This window comes from Eurosta solidaginis, chromosome 3 (genome assembly GCF_040869045.1).
Source record: "Eurosta solidaginis isolate ZX-2024a chromosome 3, ASM4086904v1, whole genome shotgun sequence".
NCBI lineage: Eukaryota > Metazoa > Arthropoda > Insecta > Diptera > Tephritidae > Eurosta > Eurosta solidaginis.
This window is the reverse complement of record NC_090321.1, coordinates 184,993,242-185,018,090: the sequence shown is the minus strand read 5'-3', so window position 1 is coordinate 185,018,090 and position 24,849 is coordinate 184,993,242. Positions and strand designations below refer to the sequence as shown.

Below are 24,849 nucleotides of genomic sequence, written 5' to 3'. Positions count from 1 at the left end.
CAGCTTTGTGTGTAGTAAGAAACTGTTAATGTGTTGGTTTAATTTTGCTTTGCCATGTCCTTCTGACAATCCCTACTCCAGTGAAATGAAAAAAATAAAATCAGCTGATTTTGAGATGAGCCAACCATATAGTTGAGACATGGTAGCACTGAAATAAATATGTGTACATATGTGTATACATAAAAGATTTCGCCATTCTAACGAAGCTTTTCCCTGCCCCGGTGCTTCTTCAGTAATTGAAGAGGTATACTCGCCGTGTCCAAGGTTCGTTTACAATAAATTCGTATTTCGGGGCACCTTACAAATCGTTTTCATATAAAAATTCAATTTATTGCTTAAATCCTTAAACTATAATATAAAATGTATAAAAAAGATGTGTATGTATTCTTCACTTATATGATTAGTGGTGGCTAACGGTCCGTTGTATCCCGTTAGGAGCGTTCGGTTAGGGCGCCTTACTGGTCGCCGCCTGGGTATTTGTAAGTGTATCTCTCCTTCCGTCGGCGTGTTTCTACTACGGTTAGCTACTGCGCTGTCTCTGCTGCGGCTTATGTCGGTCCGTCTGCGTAAGGGTAACTCTGGTATGGTTGACGCCGTATGTTTGCCTTATTCAGCTGCGGCCAACGTCGTATGTTTGCGTAGGCTATTTCTGCCGAGGCTTACGGCGGTGGTGTGCGGATTCGTGACGCTCTGGGCCTTCGCTTAGCAGGGAGCGAGTGTGGTCTAAAGAGTTGTAGAGCAGTTAAAACTAGCTTACCCACAATCCTCAGCCCACGGCTCTCTCCTATGAAACACACTGTCTGGCGATGTTTAAAACTGATACGCCTTTCACATGCCCTCCGATTACTGCTCAGGTGACGATCGCGCTTCGCGTTCCGTTAGCATCGGTACAGACACGTTTGACGTTTCACTTCTAGTGCGGATGCCGACGTACTAATTCCGCTGTTGGCGTTTGGCTGAGCGCGGAATCACGATGCGGTGGTGGACATTTGCTGAAGAGGCAGCTAGCGTGGTCTAAAGCGTTGTAGAGCGGTTAAAACCAGCTTACCCACAATTTTCAGCCCACGACTTTCTCCTATGAAACGCACTGGCTTGCAATGGGTAACATGCCAACCTAATATACGCTTCCCAAGGCAGTCGGTTCTATGTACCGGAGCGACTCGGGATTTTTCCCGACCAAGGACTGTTATTTTCAGTGTAACCCCATTTAATTTGTGTGCGTGTGTCTCGTGTAAAGGATGGTTGCATGGGACAGGTTGTTCTGGGCTAGATCCCAAAACCAGACGTCCACGTAACTTCTATAAATCTTTTGTGGATCCTTGCTGTTCACGCCCTAGGGCGTCCCGTAATCTGCGCCTTTTACTTTGTTTAAATACGACAGCACCCTATTTTTCACTGCTTTCTCAAAAATGTTTCAGATTGTCCGGTCAGGCGATGCAAACCTAGAAATTATCTACATCCCTCCTGCCACCTGTGGCTCCAGTGGATACCGCCCTAATATCAGCGCCTTACTCACTGGCAACAATCGCACTATCTTAGGCGATTTCAATGCCCATCACGATCTATGGCATTCAAACTTGCGGGCGGGCAGTAGGGGTGAGATATTGGCGGATCAAATAGAAGAAACGACGTTCTGCACAATAAACGGAGACGCCACCACACGTATGGTAGGAAGCTGTCACAGTTCGTCGGATATATCAATCGTGAGCGCAGAACTCGTAAACTGCGTCAACTGGCAGCCGATGGTAACATTGGCGTCCGACCACCTGCCTATACTTAATTCGATCGAGCGTACCGCCGACTTCATAGTCACAGAAAAACGCACTTTTATAAACTTAAAAAAAGGAAAGTGTGACGAATTCAAATCCTTTACAGACAACCGCTTTGCTGCCCTCCCTATCCCGACTGATGCCCGCCAAGGGGAGCGTGCTTTCCGCAAGGTCACTGAATCCGCCTAGGCTCACTTCATTCCCGCCGGTAGAATTCCCGAAATTCGGCCCCACTTTCCGGCGGAGATCGCAAATTTAGCGAGAGAACGTGACCTTATAAGACAGCTCGATCCCGAAAAATGGAAAATGGCCAAGGTGGTCCCGCTACTAAAGCCTGGGAAACCAGCTAACATAGGAGAGTCATATCGCCCGATATCTCTCTTATCGCCAGTAGGCAAGACGCTTGAAACCATTTTGCTCCCCTACTTCAAAGCAAATTTTCAGCTAGCCTGTTATCAACATGGCTTCAGAAAACTCCATAGCACCGCCACCGCGCTAAATCCCATTAGCACCCTGATAAATTGCGGTTTAAATCAAAACCCCCACCATAGAACAGTACTCGTTGCGCTAGACCTATCAAAAGCTTTTGATACTGTCAACCATGGCACGTTACTGCAAGACCTGGAAGGGTCTAGCCTTCCCCCATGTCTTAAAAGGTGGACCGCAAATTATCTGGGTGGTCGGCAGGCATCGGTGCAATTTAGAAACGAAACATCAAAACCAAGAAGAGTTAAACAATTTTGAACATCCGCGTCGATGGCACTACTCTACCGACTGTCCTTCAACGTTTGATCAGGATCTACATTTTGGTGAGCATGCAGCCGCAATTGTACCTAAAATCCAGAGCCGTAATAATAAAAAAAATAAGTGTAAGGCGCAATAACCTCCGAAGAGATCTAAGGCCGAGCTTCTCTTCCAATTTGCGTCTTGCTCCTCTTGATTTTCTCTACAAATTGGCCGGATGGGAACTACATGTTTTATGCCGACTCCGAACGGCATCTGCGAGGCAGATGAGTTCTCACTGAGAGCTTTTCATGGCAGAAATACACCCGGAACGCTTCTCAAACACTGCCGAGGGGCGACCCCGCTTAGAAAAATTTTTTTCCAATTGAAAAACCTTATTTCTAAAATGTTGCTTTGCCCGGGGTGTGAACTCAGGGCGTACGGTGTGGTAGGCGGAGCACGCTGCCATCACACCACGGTGGCCGCCGTAATAAAATCCGCAAATCCCTTGCTGGCAGCACTTGGGGAAAAGACAAAGAAACGCTCATTAGCACATACAAAGCAATTGGCCAGCCGATTGCATGCTACGCGTCGCCTATATGGTCGCCAAGCCTAAAAGCTACTCACTGGAAGAAGCTACAGGCCTGCCAAAATACTGCTCTCAGAACCGCCACGGCTGTCTTCTTATGTCCCCAGAACACCATCTACATAATGAGGCGAGAATACTCCCCATCAGAGAGAGAAATGAGTTGCTAACCAAACAGTTCCTGTTGAATACCCAGAAACCTGGGCATCCCAACAGACATTTGATTGATGAGCCAACACCGTCTAGGGGCTTAGGGAGTCATCTCCGTAAGAATTATGAAGAAATACGGCATCTGAGAACTCAGCACAAGCAGGTCCTCAGTGAACTCCACAAACAGGCGTAGGACCTTTATGCCAGGAATTTCCCGGTGAATCCAGTACTCAAAGAACAGTACCCAAAACTTTTGGAAGAGGAACGCATACTCCCCAGGGAAACGCGAGTCACTCTAGCTCAACTTCGTTCTGGATACTGTAACAGGCTAAACTCTTACCTATCCAGAATCAACCCCGACATACAAAATGTATGCCCGCTTGCAATGTGTCCCCACATGACACCAACCATCTCTTTAATTGTAATGTGGAACCAACGCCTCTAAAACCCTTTTCATTATGGTCCACCTCTGTTGAAACTGCAAGTTTCCTTGGACTCCCCTTAGAGGATATTGATGGCAATTTGTGTTCGGTCGCACCTATTAGGTGGGGCGAAGCACTGCTACAACAACAACAACAATATAAACGCACGCAAGTAATTTTCTGTCAAAAATGTCTCATGCACATACAACTTGTATGAGAGCAACCGAAATTGAATTTGCTGCGTGAAAACCTAACTCGATTTCCAATTTTTGTTCTGCGTGACATTTAGATTTGACGTTTGCATACATGTTTTACATTATCGCAACGCATGCTTATTTCGGTTAGGGCCAAAAACGCCGGTTGTGCGTGCGCTAAAAAAACGCAGTGAGGTTTTATTAGGTTGGCATGTAAAACCGATATACCTTCCAGAATGCTTCAGTATTAGCTCCGGTCGCAACCACAGCCATAGTACAGGTTTACAAGTATGATATGTATGAGAAGGAAACAATTCCTTTCTAACACACTGCCGCTTGATACTTCGGTCAGTGTCAAACTATTGTCGAACTCAGTGGAACATGCGTTTGACACTGAATGAAGTGTCCAAATTAGCGGGGTTGCTGTCCTGGAAAGCAATGCAGGGAAACAAAAAAAGGAGCCGATTATCAGATATGGGTTAGATAGATAGATAGATAGATGTTGTGAGGTTAAGCACTGCGACCTATTGGTCTATTGTGCCCTCATTCTCTTTACAACACTTCATCCAAGCCGAGTTCTCTGATAAAATCCAGAATGGTTCTTGGCTTCAGAGAATGTATGTGAATATTTTCTAATTTGGATGATCCTAGGATCCTAAGCCTTCGTCTCGCGACTGCATCACATTCCTTCAGGATGTGTTCTGCAGACTCATCTTCGGCATCACAGAATCGACAGAGGCTACTAGCCGATATACCCAATTTATGCATATGGCTCTTTAGCCTAAAGTGAGCTGTGAGTATACCTGTGAAAATCCTAAGGCTAATTTTTGGGAGATTAATCATAGCCTTATACCGCTTTGAATTGTACCCTCCTATTAGTGCCTTTGCCTGCCGAAGTCCTGGACTTTCACGCCAGTGTTGTTCTCTGAGGCACGCCTCCTTTTGTCTAAATTCCTCCCTTATTGTATGTGACCCTATTGGGACCATAGGCTCGGGACCCATTGGCTTTCCGGCCGCTGCCAACCTGGCAAGCTCGTCCGCTCGCTCGTTACTGTGATGGGTTGCTGTGATGGTAAATTTTTTTGAACGAATTTAGTATGAAAATGTAGTGCACCTGTATGGGTCCTAAAGAAAATTATACAAAAGTCTTGAATTGGGGTATCTGAGGACGCGTAGTTATTCCAGTATTAAGAATACAAACACGGGTGCTAAGTTTTTCTACCCGTTCAAAAGTTCTCCGCGAAAAGCAGTGCTGCTACATAGCGCAACTAACAGCTGATCGGTGAAAATTCGCACATTCACACGCACAGTTCTCGACTCAGTTTCAAAAAAAACTTTAGATTATTTAGATCAAATTTTAAAGTGAGATAATCCTTACGACTTTATGTATATATAGAATATATAAGGCGTTTTGTTGTTATTAAAACAATATTTTTATTTATATTAAAGCTTTTATAATTTTTTTTAACTTGAAAAAACTCCGAACACCATTCCTTCATTATATGTCATTCGACTGCCTATTTCACTCTCTTCCACTCTATTCGCAACATAACCTCAATTTAAGCTGCCTAACTATATAGTAAAGTGTGAATTAAACTTCCTTAACTCTAACGCCATAGTCGTAACCATACCCATATCCATAACCATCTCAAATTTGATCGATTAATGGTGCCTTAACCTAAAAGTCGTGAAAATGTCTTAAAAATGACGAAAACGCAAAAAATTAAAAACATATTCCACAAAAAATAAGTCTCTTAGTCATAACGTATCCAAAACAATAAATAAAATATACAAATAGTTAATTAATTCACAACTCAAATATTCTTAGGTCATGGATATGGCGAGGAACCAAAAACCAATTGGTTGGCTATGGTATGGTTATGGCGTTAGCGTTATGGTATGGCACCATTAATCGATTACATTCATTTCCCTAAGGTAGGTTCGATCAGCTGTTTTATCTGGTTATGGCTTTATGGTTATAAGTCACCATTAATTTGCCGTTAAAGCGCAGACATTGGTGCTTTATCTGTAACCGTATCGGTAACCTTATAACAGCTGATTGGACCAACTTTATGGGAATCAATGCAACCGATTATTGGTGCCGCTAAAGCATATATGACACTACTTTACTTTTGCTTGGATTCCAAGCTAAAAAAACTGACGAAACTTTATTGGAACTTCAAAACACAAAATCAATTTCTACCATGAGAAAACGAGACCACTATCCCCCCCAAAATTAGTGGCGTTGACTTCTTTTTGTTTATGTTTTAAATTTTATTTTTTATTAACATTTTCAACAATCAAAACAATGCAAATAACACGGGTAAATGATTTAGAACTCTGATGGTTCACTTTTTCACAACAAATTTGATTTTAGTTATGTTTTTGTGCACAAAATTTTCTAATTAAAAACACAATTTTCATTTGACAGGAAAAATAAAGAAAAAACGGCCGAATATCAAAAAAACCTATCGAAATACAAAATGGCTTTTTTGTTTTTAATGAGGTAGATTGTATTTTTCTTGTATATCGTTAGTTTTCTGAAATATAGTTTACACATTTACAGCAGTACTGAAGCCGTGTTAGGAGGGAGTGCGGCAAAAAATTGAAGATAAAATACAAGAAAAAATACACGAAAATAAAGTAGTGTCATATAAGTGTAAGGTCGTAACCTTATCGTAGCCAACCAAATGGCTTTTGGTTTACCGTCGTAGCGATAAACAGCTGATTGTTACGACTAAAGCGATGCGACAAACTGCATCAATGGGCTTTAAACAATGCCTGTACTATGACCATAGTGTACAAGTACAAGTGTGTTGACTTCTTTCTGACAGGCACTTGCTTAAGTGAGCTTAACGACAAAATCTGGGTTGCCTTTGTTGTTTCGGTTGAAAACGGTCATTTAGGTTTCTGTGCAGAGACGTAAAAGATTGAAACAGGGTTTATGTAGTCACAAAAGTGACAGCATTTTAATCTCATATCATGGCGAAAAGTGTTCAGTTCAGAGTTATTGATTTTCATTAAAAGGTTAATTTATTACGGAGGGTTACTCCTTTAAGTGTAAAAAGCAGAGAAATCGTAGAGTTTTTCAAATTATTGTGAAAAACTTTTTAATTTGAATTTCTGTACCCAAGTTTACTATATTTGTGTAACACAAGAATCTGGAGGTCAATTCCTTAACTATGAAAAACTGAAAAATGTACACTTATTGAAAACTCATTTGCACACACAATTTACGATTTGAATTTAGTTGTGTTTTTATGCACAAAATTTTGAAGCTAAAAACAAAATTTTCATTTGTCAGAAAAAATAAAGAAAAAACGGCCAAATGTCAAAATACCCTACCGAAATACAAGCTGGCTTGTTTGTTTTTAATGAGCTACGTTGTATTTTTCTTGTATTTCGTTAGTTTTTTTAAATATAGTTCACACACTTACACCAGTACTGAAACCTTATTGGCTCCCTCGACAAAAAATATAAGATAAAATAAAAGAAAAATACCATGGTTCAATTATGTACAGGTTGGCTCATCTCATCAGCTGATTTTATTTATGTCATTGCATGGTCGAAGGGATTGTCAAAAGGAGATGGCAAACTCAAAATGAAACCAACACATTGGCAACATTTTACTTACACATACAAAAACTGCTAAGTTTTATGTTTCCATTCCATACCATTCGCACCAACACCAATACACAGATTTTGACAATTTGAACAGACATATTTTGTTGCTTTACAGATGAGCCAACCTGTATATAGTTGAACCATGGAAAAATACATAGAAAATAAAGTAGTGTCATATAGGAGTTTTATTTTTTTGCACTTACAGTACCATTTTATTTCCAGGGGCCCTATTCAGTAACTGTGAGTTTTAAAATGTACACTTTTTCTTCATATAATTTGTATGAAAGAAAAATGTACATTTCAAAACTCACAGTTGCTGAATAGGGCCTCAGGAGACCATGATACAATAGCTATCATCCGGTGGCAAAATCCTGAGCCAGTTAAAAAATTTGCAAGTAAATACAACAACAACGATTTGAGCCAGATAAATCCAGATAGAAGTCTGGTTCAATTTCTGCGCCAGATAATTTGTTAATTACTTCTTTTTAGGTTGGCAACGCGGCCTTTAATATACCTACTCTTTCAAAAATAGATGTCGCTGCTTAGCCTTTCGCCGTATGAGTTAAATGAAAAACAGCGGCGACATCTGCCTATTACATTTCACGTGTGCGAAAATTTCACGACATCTGCTTCTAAAGTCTCTCAATGATCCAGAGCATTCCCGTGAGAATTGAGCATGAGCCGGAGCTGTAAAGCTCACTGAAAGACGGCAAATGATACATGCAGGAGACTTTCACAGCTAGAAAAATTAAGGCGGATTTACACAGACTTTGGTTGTGTTGCATTCATTGATTCATCTGTCGGGCGAAGTATAGAAAAATTTACATAATTGCTTTAATTGCGTGCCTACGCTTTGACAGCGCCATATGAAAAACAATGAAACGCGTACGTTATCTTTGCTTTGAAGCGACCAAAGCGTTTATATAATTTTGTCCTTATGCATTTGTGTAAACAGCCTTAGAAGTGACAATTTTCCATGTTACACGTGTGGCGCTTTATATTTTGACTCTAATGTAAATAAATTTTGATTTCCGTATGTTTCCGCATTGTTGCAGGCTACAAATCTTCTATAATTCTTATTTCCGCGGAAACATATGCAACTATTTCATATGTAAATACTACAAAGTTTTATTAAACTATCAAATGCAACTCAGCTTGAAGTACTCTTACGTACCAAAAATGCAACTCTAGACCTGAGATTTACATCAGGTGAGTGAAGCTGTTCGTAGTTTTGACGTTTATCGTTTAGTTGACACACTTGTATAGGTACACTATGACCATTGTAAAGGTCTACAAGTAGGATATGTAGCAGCACGCACATACACCATTGTACAGGTCTACAAGTAGGATATGTAGCAGCACGCACATACACAGCCACGCTCACCTGATAAAATGCTTGTTCTTGTTCGTTTTTTTTGTGGATGCTATTTGGCACTGTTGTACTTCTTAGGACAAAAAAAAGTTTAGTAGCTGCTATCGAAAACTGCTTAAAACTTTTTTTCTTATATTACAAAGAAATATACTTATTTACTTTCAAACGAGCACTTAATTACATCTCTCTTTAATAACCATATATTTTGGACAATTTTAATTAACAATTTGTGATACTTTATTACCGGGGACGATTGCTAAAACACGACCAAAGCTGTCGGGGGAGGTATTAATAGACGCGTTTTGGCCTCGCTTCCAATAATTCGAATACTTTTTCGCCGTTGGACTATTGATAACAGGACAAAACGCGTCTTTTCATTTCTCTTTCCAAATTTTTGGACGGGTTATTCAGTCGACCTCGGTCTCAAACTGTTTTTCGCGGAGAAATTTTGAACGGGTAGAAAAACTTAACTCACGTGTTTGTATTCTTAATTCTGAAATAACTACGCGTCCTCAGATACCCCAATTGAAGACTTTTTTATAATTTTCTGAGGAACCCATATGAGTGGTGCACTTAAAATTTCCTACTAAATTCGTTCAAAAAAATTTACCATCACAGCAACCCATATCTGATATTCCGATCCCTTTTTGGCTTCCCTGTGTCGCTTTCGACGAAGCAACCCCGGTAATTTTGACACTACGTTCAGTGTCAAAACTCATGTTCCACGCAGGTTCCACTGGGTTCCACGCTAGTTTGACACTGACCGAAGTGTCAAACTGCCGTGTGTTAGAAAGGGAAAGAAATTGTTTCCCTCTCATACATATCATACTTGTAAACCTGTACAATGCACATACACCGCCACGCTCACCTGATAAAATGCTTGTTCTTGTTCGTTTTTTTTGTGGATGCTATTTGGCACTGTTGTACTTCTTAGGTCCAAGAAAAGTGTAGTAGCTGCTAACGAAAACTGCGTAAAATTTTTATTGTAAAATTACAAAGAAATATCCTTATTTACTTTCAAGTGAGCACTTAATTACATCTCTCTTTACAATCCTCATGTTTTGGACAATTTTAATTAACAAATTGTATTACTTTATTACCGGGGACGATTGCTAAAACACGACCAAAACCGTCGGGGGAGGTATTAATAGACGCGTTTTTGCCTCGCTTCCAATAATTCGAATACTTTTTCGCCGTTGGACTATTGATAACAGGACAAAACGCGTCTTTTCATTTCTCTTTCCACATTTTTGGACGGGTTATTCAGTCGACCTCGGTCTCAAACTGTTTTTCGCGGAGAAATTTTGAACGGGTAGAAAAACTTAGCCCCCGTGTTTATATTATGAATACTGGAATAACTACGCGTCCTCAGATATCCAAATTCAAGACTTTTGTATAATTTTCTGTAGGACCCATATAGGTGCACTACATTTTCAAACTAAATTCGTTCAAAAAATTTAACATCACAGCAACCCATATCTGATATTCCGCTCCTTTTTTTGTTATCTTCCCTGCAAAAATCGTGTGACCAAAAACGCACACAAACACACGAATTTTTGACAGGGGTGACGATTTGGAATGAAAAATTCTTCAAATGAAATAGCATGTTGACAAATTTAGCTTTCCCACAATGTATCGTGCTCTCTCGCACCTATTATTTTTATAGGGATAGCAAAATACGTAATTTTTGCGTGCAAAAAAATTCGCCATTTCTAATTCAGCAGAGACAGCAAAACATTTGGTGGTCGAAAATTTTTTCAATTTTGAGAGTTTTAAATGGAATATCTCCGGAAATATTTAAAATTAACAGGGAGTTCTCCAGATCACATATATACATATATATTTTAAAGCACGCAGACTTATAATTTAAAAGTAATTTGGTGTTAAAGTTTGCAAATTTCTATACAAATTTTATATGTGTATACGTATATATATGTGGCAGCACAGCTTTGTAATGTCATCAATAAAATATATGTATATATATATATATATGTGCATGTTGCTACAAAAGCGCGATTGATTTAATAAAAACATTTATAATAAGTGAAAACAATGCAAAAATGAAATGTGAAATATACTAAAATGCAATTTAAGTTTATCGTTGCCAATTTATATAGATATGTATGTGGATTAAGGTTTTGAAAGATGTGTAAATTGTAATTTAAAGTTCTATAGAAATTGTTAAATTTGCAAACTTTAACAACAAATAACTTAAATTATAAGATTGCGCACTTTAAAATATATATATTTGTGATCGGGAGAACTCCCTCTTTCATTTGATACCAAGTTTTACCCCGAACTCGGGGGTGCTATTCTAAAATTTTCCCCAAAGTCTTTAATATACAATGATTTTGCTGTTTATTTCGACAAAAATTTTTGATTTGATTTTTTGTGCTCATCGAAAGAATTCACAATTATATAGCACCATGCCGCGAATAATGATAAAAAGTGGTGTGTGGAGAAACACTGAGGTAAGCATTTGACGCGACTGGTTACTCTTGGCCGTTTATTAACTAAATTGATAACTTTCAGGATGAAATCCTCAAAGTAGCTGTAATGAAATATGGCAAAAACCAGTGGTCACGTATTGTATCACTGCTGCATCGCAAATCTGCAAAGCAATGTAAGGCACGCTGTTACGAATGGCTTGATCCTAGCTTAAAGAAGACAGAATGGTCACGCGAGGAGGATGAAAAGTTTTTGCATTTTACCTAATTAATGCCAACACAATGGCGTACAATTGCGCCGATTATTTCAGAGGGTTAACTGGCACCAATTGTTCACACCAAATTGTTAGGTACAGGATTCGCCACGGGTAGGTGAGGTTGGCAATCACAACCTCTTGAATCATTTTGGTCGGCAGGTATGCCGCGGATATATTCTTGGCACTTGTTATTGATGGCTTTTATGATGCCACCAACACTACCTGGACAGACGCCAATGCTCAGTCAACCACCCAAGCCGTGTCAACCCCAATACCCGGACACGTCCGGACGTCTTGGTTATAATGTATGCTAATACAACTAATAATTTGCTGATGATTATTTTTGTGTTATTTTCTTTAGCAACCACCTGAACCTGTTACTGGTAAATATCAACAGCCGCAACAGTATGATCAAGCCCAACGCCGTTTAGATCCCGATCAGATGCCAAATCCGATAAGCGTTATCATTGAAAATCAAAATAGCGCTGGTGGTGCTTTTATTACTAATGCTCAGGGTTTATTACCACCATTGGTGACCACAAAATATGTGGTAGAAGATCAGGGTAACTCATCGCCACGTTACGTTAGGTATCGATAATCGAAATTAATGTTTTGTTTGGCAATTACATTGATCTTTCTTCTTTGCAGGTCGTCTTTGTATTGCATACATGCAACAGCTGATTTATTAAAAACAACAGCTTTGTCCATTAAACTTACCGCCTCACCAATGGCACGAACGGTTGAGGGTGAATATGAGCCACCCATTGTAAATTTTGGTGAATTGGGTGCAATTAGATCTAATCGTTGCAAGGCTCAATAGCAACTTGTAGATGCTGGTCGTCGTTTCCAATGTCTAATGTGTAAAGTAACAAGAGATGGTAAAAAAAATCTTTCACTTCTACTTGTGTTCATTGATCCATATTTTTTCTCAACAGTGTCAACTGCATATTTCCAACAGTTGGGCCATACCGGACAGCGTGTTGATAAATATGAACGTCCTGAACTTGTATTGGGTACATGAGTATTTGTGTAAAAAATGCTTGGGTACCGATAGCTCTCATGGTAAACCTCAACTCATATCCACATCAATGCCTCGCATTCAATTGGGTTCACGTAGTATGGACAAGCATATTGTTGATTCCAGTGGTAAGGCCACAAGTTCAAATGATGGGGCAACCATTATGAAACTATTTGATATTGTGAATCCAGCCGTAAAACTCTAGTAGACATCGCCAAATTTCAAAATGCTGAGGTAAGTTTTTTGTTATATTAGAATGTGTAGAATAAAAATGTTTCTCTTATTAGGTCGGCGATGGCACCACTTCAGTAGTACTTTAAGCAGGTGAAATCTTAAAACAAGTTAAACCATATGTTGAGGAAGGCGTGCATGCACGTATCAGCATTAAAGCTATACGTAAAGCATTATAATTATGCATGACCAAAATATGACATGGCTGTACATGTGGAAGCGCCAATCAAAGGAACAACAAAGTGCTTTATTGAAAAAATGCTCTGCCACAGCAATGTCCTCCAATGTCCAAGAGTATCAGAAAATTGTTAATGCTGAATGGCGTCTCCTGTACAATAAAATAGGTAAGTAAGGCGCCAATGTTGTGTTTTCTAAACTACCAATTGGTGATGTTGGTACACAGTATTTTGCAGATCGTGAAATGTTCTGTTAGTGTACCAGAAGAAGATTTGACCGTACAATGAAAGCTTGTGGTGGAGCTGTTATGACTACAGCTAATGATATTAATTCAAGTGTTTTGGGTCAATGTGATTACTTTGAGGAACGTCAAGTTGGTGGTGAACATTTCAACATTTTCCAAGGTTTGATAGTGGGTTTGACATTAACTTCATTTTTATAGTTTATAATTATTTAAAGGTTGCGTTAATGCTAGAATATATACATTGATTTTACGTGGCGGTGCCGAACAATTTTTGAAAGAAACTGAGCTTCGTTACATGATGCTATAATGATTGTGCGGCGTACAATTAAACATGATTCTGTTGTTGCTGGTAAGTCAAAATACAAATTGAAAATAATTTGTAATCTTAAATTGATAAGTAAAATTATTAAAAGATTGTGTCCAACTCCGGAAGAAAAAACTATAAAATTTGTGTCAGTGAAATGATAATTATTGCTTTTGGTTGTTATTTTGAGGCATCGTCATCGAGTTCCTTCTGATCGTATATGCCGGTTCTTTTGCATTCTTTTACATGCATAAAGTGTCGTTTAAGCCTTCCTCACCCTCTCCTCCACGTTGAGCTTCCATGACAGCTTACTGTCTAGGATCATTCCTAGATATTTTGTGCAAGGTTTCCCCGTAGGGTCGCCCCTCCTAACTTAGGCCTGGTCCAATTAGGGACCTTGTACCTCTTTGAAAACAAGACCATATGCAACGTCATCTGCGTAAACCGTAAGTTTTTCTGGTCCCTCGTAGAATCCCCTAAGCAGTTGGTTAATGACCAGCGTCCACAGCAGAGGTGATAGCACCCGGAGTGCCCCTGTCCACTAATTTCGTGGCCGCGTACAATCCCCATTGCGATATAATCTTACTGCAGTTTAACATGCAGTCGATCCATCTGGGTAAGGCTGGATGTACTTTAACGTAATTAAGACCATCAATAATCGCCCATTTAGAAAGCCCCGGCAATGCTTCTAGAGCATATTCCTTATATTCCAGGGCTTTTTCTATGCTTATTACCACCCTATGCAATGCGGTGTCTACTGACTTGCCTTTGGTGTACGCCTGTTGTGTTGTGGAGAGCAGCTTTTCATCCACGTTGGACTTTATGTACACATCTATCAGCCTCTCAAAGGTTTTGAGCAGAAATTATGGGTCTATAATCTTTGGGATACACGTGACCGATCTTCCCCGCCTTTGGTAGGAAAGCTACACGAGCAGTTCTCCAAGAGTGCGGTACATGATTCAGTTTATGCACTCATCGAATATTATTTTAAGCCATCCCACGACCGCCCTACTTGAAACTTGTAGCATGGCCGGACATGTACCATCTGAGCCCGGCGATTTCACCACCACTACGAGGTCCTCAGTAGTGTAATTAGGCAGCATATATGAATGCAGCTGTTTCCTTACCATTACTACAGCTCGCACCCGTCCTTCCGTTTGCGCATAGTAAACGCCAAATCCGCGCGCTAAGTCCAGAACCCTTTCCTCCCGATGGAAGCCACGGCTCCTGGATCAGCGCGTTAGGAGGAGGGGTTCGCTCGACGCCACTTTACTGTGTTGGAGGTTTATCTGTATGACTCGCAGTACCAATGGGCTGCTTGTCCCCCTCCAGCACCTTCATCGTGACGTCGTCGTCCTCCTCTAGTCCTTTTGGTTTAGAGTGTTCGAAGCCCCCTTCAGCCTCTTGTACCTGTTGTTTAAGAGGAGTCCCACAAGGCTCAATCCTTGGTCCCCTGTTATTTGTTTTGTATATAAACGGGTGTTCCTCTGTGCGACTCAGCACCATCTGGCTGTTGGTCCCCTTCTAACACATTCGGGGTGACGTGGGCTACCTCCACCTGTCTTTTTTCCCTTAGGCTTTTGAGGTCCTTTTCGACGTCCACCGTGTTAGGACTTTAATACCCGCGACTTCTTTTCCTGAGTCGCATATACATTTTGCCTGTACCTAAGGACATTTTTCCAAGCTGCGCGTACAATATATCCTCCGCCTGCTTGTTTATTTGGAAGATGTATAACTAACCTTCGTCCGTAGGCCGAGTTACAGTTAGGACCTTCGAATCCTGTGTCGGTATGTTCGGATTATGATTTTGCAAAAGTCGCAGTGTATCCTCCGACTTCATCACGCATGGTATCCATACCTTAACTTTTGTTACCTTGGGGATTTGCGCTTTATCCACCATCTCAAAACGAGCGTTCGTGCCCTGCCTTTGGAGGTTTGGAACCACTTCCTCCAGCCATCGCAAGCTCGCGATGTTGTCGCACACTATCATCTTCATACCATTATACCATCCCCCGAATCAAAGGTTGGAAGGAGCTTACTTGGTTATTCCCGCATCATCTTAACTTACTTACTTACTTACTTAATTGGCGCTTAACCGTCTAAACGGTTATGGCCGTCCAACAAGGCGCGCCAGTCGCTCCTTCGCTCCGCCAACCGGCGCCAATTGGTCACACCAAGGGAGTTTAAATCGTTTTCCACCTGGTCCTTCCAACGGAGTGGGGGCCGCCCTCTACCTCTGCTTCCATAGGCGGGTTCCGATAGAAACACTTTCTTGGCCGGAGCATCATCTTTCATTCGCATAACATGGCCTAGCGCAGCCGCTGCGTTTTAATTCGCTGGACTATGTTGATGTCTGCGTATAGCTCGTACAGCTCTTCTTCGGTACTCGCCATCGCCAACGCGTAGAGGTCCATAAATCTTTCGAAGAACTTTTCTCTCGAACACTCCCAAAGCCGCTTCATCTGCTGTTGTCATGGTCCATGCTTCTGCCCCATATAGCAGGACGGGTACGATAAGTGACTTGTAGAGTATGATTTTCGTTCGCCGAGAGAGGACTTTACTTTTCAATTGCCTACCTAGTCCAAAGTAGCATTTATTGGCAAGATTGATTCTTCGCTGGATTTCAGTGCTGATGTTGTTGCTAGTGTTGATGCTGGTTCCCAAATAAACGAAGTCTTTTACTATTTCGAAATTATGGCTGCCAACAGTAGCGTGGTTGCCAAGGCGCTGACTCTTTGCTCGATGACAGCAGGTACTTCGTTTTGTCCTCATTCACCATCAAACCCATCTTTACCGCTTCTTTTTCCAGCTTGGAGTAAGCAGAACTAACAGCGCGGGTGTTTAGGCCGATGATATCAATGTCATCAGCATATGCCAGTAATTGCACGCTTTTATAGTATATTGTTCCAGTGCGGTTAAGTTCTGCAGCTAGTATAATTTTCTCCAGCATCAAATTAAAGAAATCGCACGATAGGGGGTCACCCTGTCTGAAACCTCGTTTAGTTTCGAACGGCTCGGAGAGGTCCTTCCCAATTCTGACTGAGCTGATGGTGTTGCTCAACGTCATTTTGCACAGCCGTATAAGTTTTGCGGGGAAACCAAATTCAGACATAGCGGCATATAGGCAGCTCCTTTTCGTGCTGTCGAAGGCGGCTTTAAAGTCGACGAAGAGGTGATGTGTGTCGATTCTCTTTTCACGGGTTTTTTCCAAGATTTGGCGCATTGTGAAAATCTGCCAAGGACCTGCTTGTGTTTTCTCGCTTCATACGGCTGGGTTCTCAGGAGCCGTATTTCCTCAAAATGCTTACGGAGATGACTCCTTAGGCCCCTAGGCGGTGCTGGTTGACCAATCAGATGTCTGTTGGGATGCTCAGGTTTCTGGGTATTCAACAGGAACTGTTTGGTCAGCATATCATTTCTCTCCCTGATGGGGAGTATTCTCGCCTCATTATGCAGATGGTGTTCTGGGGACATAAGAAGACAGCCCGTGGCAATTCTGAGAGCAGTATTTTGGCTTCTTCTGTGGGTAATTTTTAGGCTTGGCGACTATATGGGTGACGCATAGCACTTAATCGGCTGGCTAATTGCTTTGTGTGTAGTCATGAGCGTTTCTTTATCCTTTCCCCAGGTATTGCCAGCGAGGGATTTGAGGATTTTGATACGGCTCTGATTTCTCGGAACAATTGCGGCTGCGTGCTCACCAAAATGTAGATCCTGATGAAAGTCACACCCAAAATTTTAAGGTGTAAGACAGTCGGTAGGGTAATGTCATATGGTCGACATTTGGCGCGGCCATGTTTTAAAAAGGATCACCGATGATTTGGTTGGTTGCAATATCAGGTTTCGCGAGGCGACAAAACTGGAGAGATTGGGGAGATAGCTGTTTATTTTATTACAAAGCTCATCGGTGTAGGAAACAATAGCATAGGTGTAGAAGCAATAGTGACTCCTTCTGGTGGTAAACGTAGCTATTGATATGTAGAAGTTAAACAGAAATTTGATGAATATGAGTTTTTTTTAAGTTATTGCAAAAAAGCGTTGAGGATTTTTAATATCTTACGAGGTACCTTCGTACATGTTTCTAAGAATGAAGAATGAGACCTATTCAAACTTCGCTATACTTTAACATACGATACTTTACCCCATTTTAACACAACTATCATTTATTGATTTTATTAAATTTTATAAAATGTTTCTTCCTCCACAGTTCCATTTCCGTATTGGATGGTAAATATGGCTTTCGCATTTTTTCCATCAATAACTGACAAGGTGGAAAAAATCTATGCGCGTAAATCGCAACATATCTTGGTCGAGCGTTTCTTCAATAGCTCTCTAGTGGTGATGGTGACAGCAGAAAAACCCAACTGTTTACAAATGTTACAATATATCAATTGCGTCTACGGCTCAAATACCCACATTATATGAATGAATCGAACGCACCTAATTGTCTGCCTAACGGATAGTATACATATTCATCAAATCGAAAATATTGCATCAAACGAACTGGGTCTGAATACTGAAACAGTACACATATTCAAAATCGATGAGGAGTCTGTGATGATAGTATAGGGTGAGTTGTTGAATAACATACGAAAACCACTTTAACCCATCTATATATTTGCATTACAGCTAAAGCTTTACAAACAGCAAAAATCGCTGGCGCCAAGCAATTGGAAAAGGCAGTGAAGCATTCATCACACTGTACGGATGGTGTAAAGTTAGAAACTGCTGTTGTAACATCTGTCACCGACACAACGGTCATCTCTACTTCGCCGAGTAACGGCTCGTCCGACTATCTATCGAAGACAGTATAATCATATCTTTTGCCAACACAGGTTAGCGATGTGCTTGCACAGGAAAAGATTTCAATTGGAAAACAAAAACCAATTAAGAGAGTTTAATTATTATTAAAGTATTTACTTTTCTTTATATCAACAGTATTAATTTAAGTTGCAATATCACGTACATATATAATAAGGGATGTGATATGATTGATGTCGGAATTAGATTTGAAACCAATCAATACTCCTGCTAAGGGTTGTAGAATTATTGCTTGAATAATTAGATTTAGAACAATAATAAGTCTGACTTAATTACAAGTCGTACATTTTTAAATTCATCAACTACGACAGCAATCGGATTCTACGACACCTCTGAATATTCTTGATCTGAAAAAAGAGTATACCTAATCTGAATTTCTACTAAGCTTTCAGTTGTAGATTATTCAAATAATTGGAGTTTTTTCTAAAGCTTAAAATTATTTTCTACTCGCTTAGAAAAGATTTCAATTGGAAAACAAAAACCAATTAAGAGAGTTTATGTTATTATTAAAGTACTTACTTTTCTTTATATCAATTGTATTAATTTAAGTTGCAATATCACGTACATATAAAATAAGGGATGTGATACGATTGCTGACGGAATTAGATTTGAAACCAATCAATACTCCTGCTATGGGTTGCAGAATTATTGCTTGAATGATTAGATTTAGAACAATAATAAGTCTGACTCAATTACTAGTCGTACATTTTTAAGTTCATCAATTACGACAGCAATCGGATTCCACGACACCTTTGAATATTCTTGATCTGAAAAAAAAGAGTAAATCTAATCTGAATTTCTAATTAGCTTTTAGTTGTAGATTTAAATTGATTCAAATAATTGGAGTTTTTTCTAAAGCTCAAAATTATTTTCTGTTCGCTTGGAAAAGATTTCAATTGGAAAACAAAAACCAATAAGGCGAGTTTGTTTACTATTAAAATAATTACTTTTCTTTATATCAACTGTATTAATTTAAGTTGCAATTTCATGTGCATATATAATAAGGGATGTCGTAATACGATTGCTGTCGGAATTAGATTTGAAACCAATCAATACTCCTGCTAAGGGTTGCAGAATTATTGCTTGAATGATTAGATTTAGAACAATAATAAGTCTGACTCAATTACAAGTCGTACATTTTTCAATTCATCAATTACGACAGCAATCGGATTCTACGACACCTTTGAATATTCATGATCTGAAAAAAGAGTAAACCTAATCTGAATTTCTACTAAGCTTTAAGTTGTAGATTATTCAAATAATTTGAGTTTTTTCTAAAGCTTAATATTATTTTTTTGCTCGCTTAAAAGACATTGGAAAACAAAAACCAATTAAGCGAGTTTATTTATTATTAAAGTTCTTCTGTTTTATATGAACTGGATTAATATAAGTTCCAATTTCATGTACATATATAATAATATTGAAAATAATAAATATTGGAAATTCAATTTTTTTGGTTCATATTTTATTCATATGGCTGCTCCAGGTAAAGTAAATCTGCAGGTAAAATTCACGTTATATGGCGGTTATATAAATGGTAAAACCGCAGTAAAATTGATTGTCAAATGGCTCGAAAATGTAGAGTGAAATGACGGAAAAATGACCGCCATTTGACTAGCATTGTGACGTGTGTGAGTAGCACAGTGCTATGCTCACATCCTATAAGTGGGAGCGGAATGCACGATCACATTAATAGGAACGAAACGGAAAATTTGGTCACAAAAGTTAATCACGCCCATGCAAACGTGACTATGAATATAACCGCTGCAGAAAGTCACAATGACCGTAAAATGACTAGTAAAATGACGTGGAGCGTTTTTGCAGGGTTGTGTCGGTTTCCACGAGAGCAACCCCGATAATTTTAACACTTCCATCAGTGTCAAACGCATGTTCCACCGAGTTCCACAATAGTTTGACACTGACCGAAAAGTCCAACGGCAGTGTATTAGAAAGAGAAAGGACTCGCTACTGGACCAAATGTGTGTCTCTATTTGTGGGCTGTTTGGAAAGCTGTTTATTTGTGTTTCGTATATTCCGTCTTGTAGCAATGAGTCTCTGTACTGCGCGCATGTGAATAATATTTTTGAAGTTTACGAAAAAACGTAAACAGTCATTTTTGCGTTTTGGGTATTTTAATATGAACCAGGTTGTTTGGTCAAAATTGCTAAATGACAATCTATTAACACCTATGAATGTCAATCATCAACATGAAATATATTTTTTAGATACTCTTTTTAGTGCCAACTTTGTTCAGATTAATTCATTTGTGAACCAGCTAAATAACATACTGGATCTTATTTTTGTCGATGAAAATTTAATTTCTCACTTATCTGAGTGTCAATTTCCCATCTGCAAATCGGACATGCATCACGTACCCTTATCTTTATTATTAGAATTCATTGAATTTGCACCTAACAACAATACCATTCAAAATACCATCGCCTACAATTTCAAAGATGCAAATTTTGATGCACTCAATTCGAGTATTGCTGAAATTGACTGGAAGTCTATTTTCAGTGCTAAAAATGCCTCAGAATGCTTTGAAATTTTTCTGCTGCAGTTATCTGATATATTTAGTAGAAATCTCTCCCTTCTTCGAAGCAAAATACATAAATTACCCTGGTACAATACCAGGTTAAAAAAGCTTAAAAATCTTAGAAATAAGTATTTTAAGTTGTACAAAGCAACCAATGACTTTTCATTAGAGATCGATACTTATTATACATGAAGCAGTTCAATGTGCTTGATAAGTTTTTATATAATAAATACATCTCCCGTTTCGAAGAAGAGTTAAAGCAAAATCCCATGGCCTTTTGGAACTTTGTCCGTACAAAAAAAGATTGCTTCAATATTCCAACCTCTGTCAATTTTAATGGCATTAGTTCAAACAGTTTAGTGGAAACAGTGAACCTTTTTGCTGATTTTTTCAAATCTAATTTTGTTGTTGACTCTACCCACCCAGCATTTAGATGATATATTTTTGAACTTTCCTTCATATCAATACAATTTGATTACTCCTTGGGAATAAATATTGAGTTTTCATACAGTTGAACAAAATAAATAATAAAATAAGATTACTTTTAATGATCAAAAACTGGAAATCATTTTTCGAGCACTTTTTGAAATCATTTTCGAATAACTTTGATGAATAAATTTTAAGATTTTATAAAAATGAACATAGAGAATAATAAAACTTGTTTGGTTTTGATAATCAATAACTGAGAACAAATTTTCAATCACAATTTGGAATCATTTTTGAATTTAAGTTCTTTACCTTCGGTGATCAAAAATTTAAAATCATTTTTCAATCAACTTTCTTAATCTTTGCAGACTACCTTTCTTGAAAAAATGATGAATTTTTTACTTGTTAAAACTATACTTCTCATTGAAAATCTGATTTTTCTTCATTTGCTCACATTTTTTCAATCATAAATTCCAAAAAAATTACAAATATACAAAACATATTCAAGACTAAAAGTAATATAAATGCTGCTTCTAACCTAAGATGTCTTCTAGCATTTCTCTAGATGCGGCTTCCCAGAAACTGGCAGAAAGACATGAAAAGATGGAACAGATGTACGGAAGTTGTAAGCTGTTTGAACCGCTAGTAAGTTAAGCTTGATCGACACGCCTGGACCCGGCTTCAACATCCTCCATGAGCTATGATTGTCAAAAACATCAAGTTATATTTAAAGAATGATATGAGACATAGTAAAATCGTGATTTTCAAAGAACATCGTTACCATGATCTAAGATGATGATCATAGATGATGTTGGATGTTGTAGTCGTGTGTGTGTACAACGGTCAAATTAATTACTACCTGCGGTTCAAAAGCTTACTTCCGAGCTTCCGGATGTTTTCACCCCTGATGAAATATGATCTTTATATAGTATTTAGTTATGTATTAAATATAATGGAAAAATTAATCACAATCGTATTCACAAATGATTCCAAATCATTATTTAATATGATTGAAAACTGTTCTAAAATGTGATCAAAAAATGACTGTGAAAGGTAATCAAATGTTATTCCAAAAGAAGTAAAGTATAATCTTCCGGTAATATCAAGTATGATAAAAAGATGAATAAAAAATATTTAGAAATATGAATCATAAATGATTATTCAAGAATAATCACATTTAAGGTACACTTTTCTCCCGACGAAACATTGATTTTCGAATAAAAAATACTGTTAAATTTGAACGTTTTCAATCATCTGGGGTATGATATTTGAATATTTTTTGGTAAAAATTTTCAAAAAATGCTGGCTGGGTAATATTTCTGATGTTAGGGTTGGTTCTGATACAGCTTATTCCTTGGACTTTGGCTCATTATTGGTATCGGAATCAGATATTATTATTTGCATCTCGTCCCTACAATCTTCTTTAAAAAAAAAAGATATTGATGGGCTGTCATCTTTTTTGGTTAAAAAATTTAGTAGTTCGCTATGCGTGCCGTTGTGCCATATCTTTAATGTGTCATTGTCCACTGGCGATTTCATTGATCGATGGAAATTGGCTTCTATTACTCCAATCTTCAAGTCTGGAAATAAGAGCGAGGTAGCAAACTACAGGCCAATCTCTAAACTATCAACCTGTTCAAAACTGTTTGAGAAAGTAGTAAAGGAGAAGTTGGCTTTTGCTATTAAAGGAATAATCGATCCATGTCAGCATGGGTTTGTTGCGTGTCGTTCAATAGTGACAAACTCAGCTATTTTTTCGCAATACTGTGTTTCTGCTTTTAAGGATGGGTATCAAGTTGATACTATATATACAGATTTCTCTAAGGCGTTTGATACAGTGTCCCACAAAATACTTCTTCAGAAACTTCAGTACATTGGTTTCCATTCATCTTATTTGTTATCTTCATTAACGACGTCAGCTTATATTTAAAGCATTCAAATTATTTACTTTATGCTGATGATTTAAAACTGTTTAGGCGTATCACCTCTATATCTGATGCATTGCTCCTACAGAGAGATTTGGATGCTCTTAATGTGTGGGCTTTTAATAATCATCTGAGACTTAACATTAACAGTAGCAAATGTTGGCATATCACGTTTTCTAGATCAACAAGTGCGCTTACGTCAACATACTATATCGCTAATACATATCTGGCCTCGGTCAAAGAATTTCGTGATCTTGGTGTCATTTTCAACTCTTCGTTTACTTTCGTTAACCATGTTAACTATCTTATACCAAAAGCGTATGCTAATTTAGATTTTTTACGGCGTTATGCGAAGGATTTTAAGGACCCATACTCTAGGAGTATATTGTATAATTCACTAGTGCGATCTAAATTAGAGAACGCCTCTATCATATGGAATCCCATTTACAGCACATACTCTGCTAGAATTGAAAGGGTTCAACGTAAATTCATTCGATTCGCCCTCCTACCCCTTCATTTTGTTAATCCCCTACCACTTTATATAAACAGGTGCATGCTTATAAATGTTATGCCACTGCATGTCAGACGTTCAGTACAACATTTAATGTTTATTTACGATATTATCTATGGTACTATTGATTGCTCAGCTCTGTTGGGGCAGTTAAATTTTCTAGTTCCTAGTAGATCTCTACGCTCTCATAATATATTCTACGGTGAAGTTCTGATAACCAATTACCTTAGCTTTGCCTCTCTCACAAGAGGTCTCGAAGAGTTTAATAAAATTTCTAGAATGCTAAATCTTGACTTTGCAATGCCTAGGCCTTTGTTTAAGTTACGGATTCAGTCTTACTATCGAGATAATTTAGCTCATCCTTGAATTAATTTTAGTTATTTAGTTTTAAGTTAATTTGCAAACTTGTAAATCTAGTCAGTAAGGTTTCTGCCATTGAATCAATAAATATGAATATGAATATGAATTGCTTCCTTCTCATACATATCATACTTGTAAACCTGTACTATGCACTATGACTATGACCACAACCGCGTGCTGACTGACTTCTGTCTTGTTGTGTACCCTTTTCATAGCCATGAAAGTGCGTTTTTCTGTGACTATAAAATCGGCGGTACGCTCGAGCGAAATAAGTATAGGCAGGTGGTCGGATGCCAATGTTACCATCGGCTGCCAGTTGACGCAGGTTATTAGTCCTGCGCTCACGATTGATATATCTAGCGAGCTGTGACAGATTCCTTCCTTACGTTTGGGGGCGTCTCCGTTCATCTTGCAGAACGTCGTTTCTGCTATTTAGTCCGTCAACATATCGCCCCTGATATCCGCCTGTAAGTTATAATGCCACAGATCGTGGTGGGCATTGAAATCGCCTAAGATAAAATGATTATCGCCAGTGAGTAGTGCGCTGATGGCAGGGCAGTATCCAGTGGGGCAACATGTGACAGGAGGGATGTAGATGTTGATGATTGCTAAATTTACATCGCCTGGCCGGACAGATATGCCCTGACGTTCCACGATACTATCCCTGCGGCCGATGTCGGGATCAAATAGATAATATTGCACTGAGTGTTGGATGATAAACACGAGACCGCCTCCATTTCCGCTCTCGCGGT

At 38.8% G+C, this 24,849-nt stretch overlaps 1 protein-coding gene across 3 annotated transcripts; it reads left to right on the top strand.

Moving 5' to 3' along the window:
- Positions 1-10,387: 10,387 nt before the first annotated feature.
- LOC137244767 (protein transport protein Sec24D-like) lies at positions 10,388-19,787 on the top strand. 3 transcript variants are annotated; one of them, XM_067774250.1, is made up of 11 exons: positions 10,388-10,712; positions 11,173-11,311; positions 11,373-11,849; positions 11,906-12,132; positions 12,193-12,422; positions 12,480-12,796; positions 12,850-13,137; positions 13,197-13,374; positions 13,430-13,563; positions 17,726-18,088; positions 18,148-19,787. In XM_067774250.1, the coding sequence occupies exons 3-5, from the start codon at positions 11,706-11,708 to the stop codon at positions 12,362-12,364; spliced, it is 543 nt and encodes a 180-aa protein (XP_067630351.1). In that variant the 5' UTR covers positions 10,388-10,712; positions 11,173-11,311; positions 11,373-11,705; the 3' UTR covers positions 12,365-12,422; positions 12,480-12,796; positions 12,850-13,137; positions 13,197-13,374; positions 13,430-13,563; positions 17,726-18,088; positions 18,148-19,787. The 3 variants fall into 3 exon arrangements, with proteins under 3 accessions (XP_067630351.1, XP_067630352.1, XP_067630350.1); XM_067774251.1 differs by having other exon boundaries at positions 10,388-11,311; positions 13,207-13,374; XM_067774249.1 differs by having other exon boundaries at positions 10,388-11,311.
- The last annotated feature ends 5,062 nt before the right edge of the window (positions 19,788-24,849 follow it).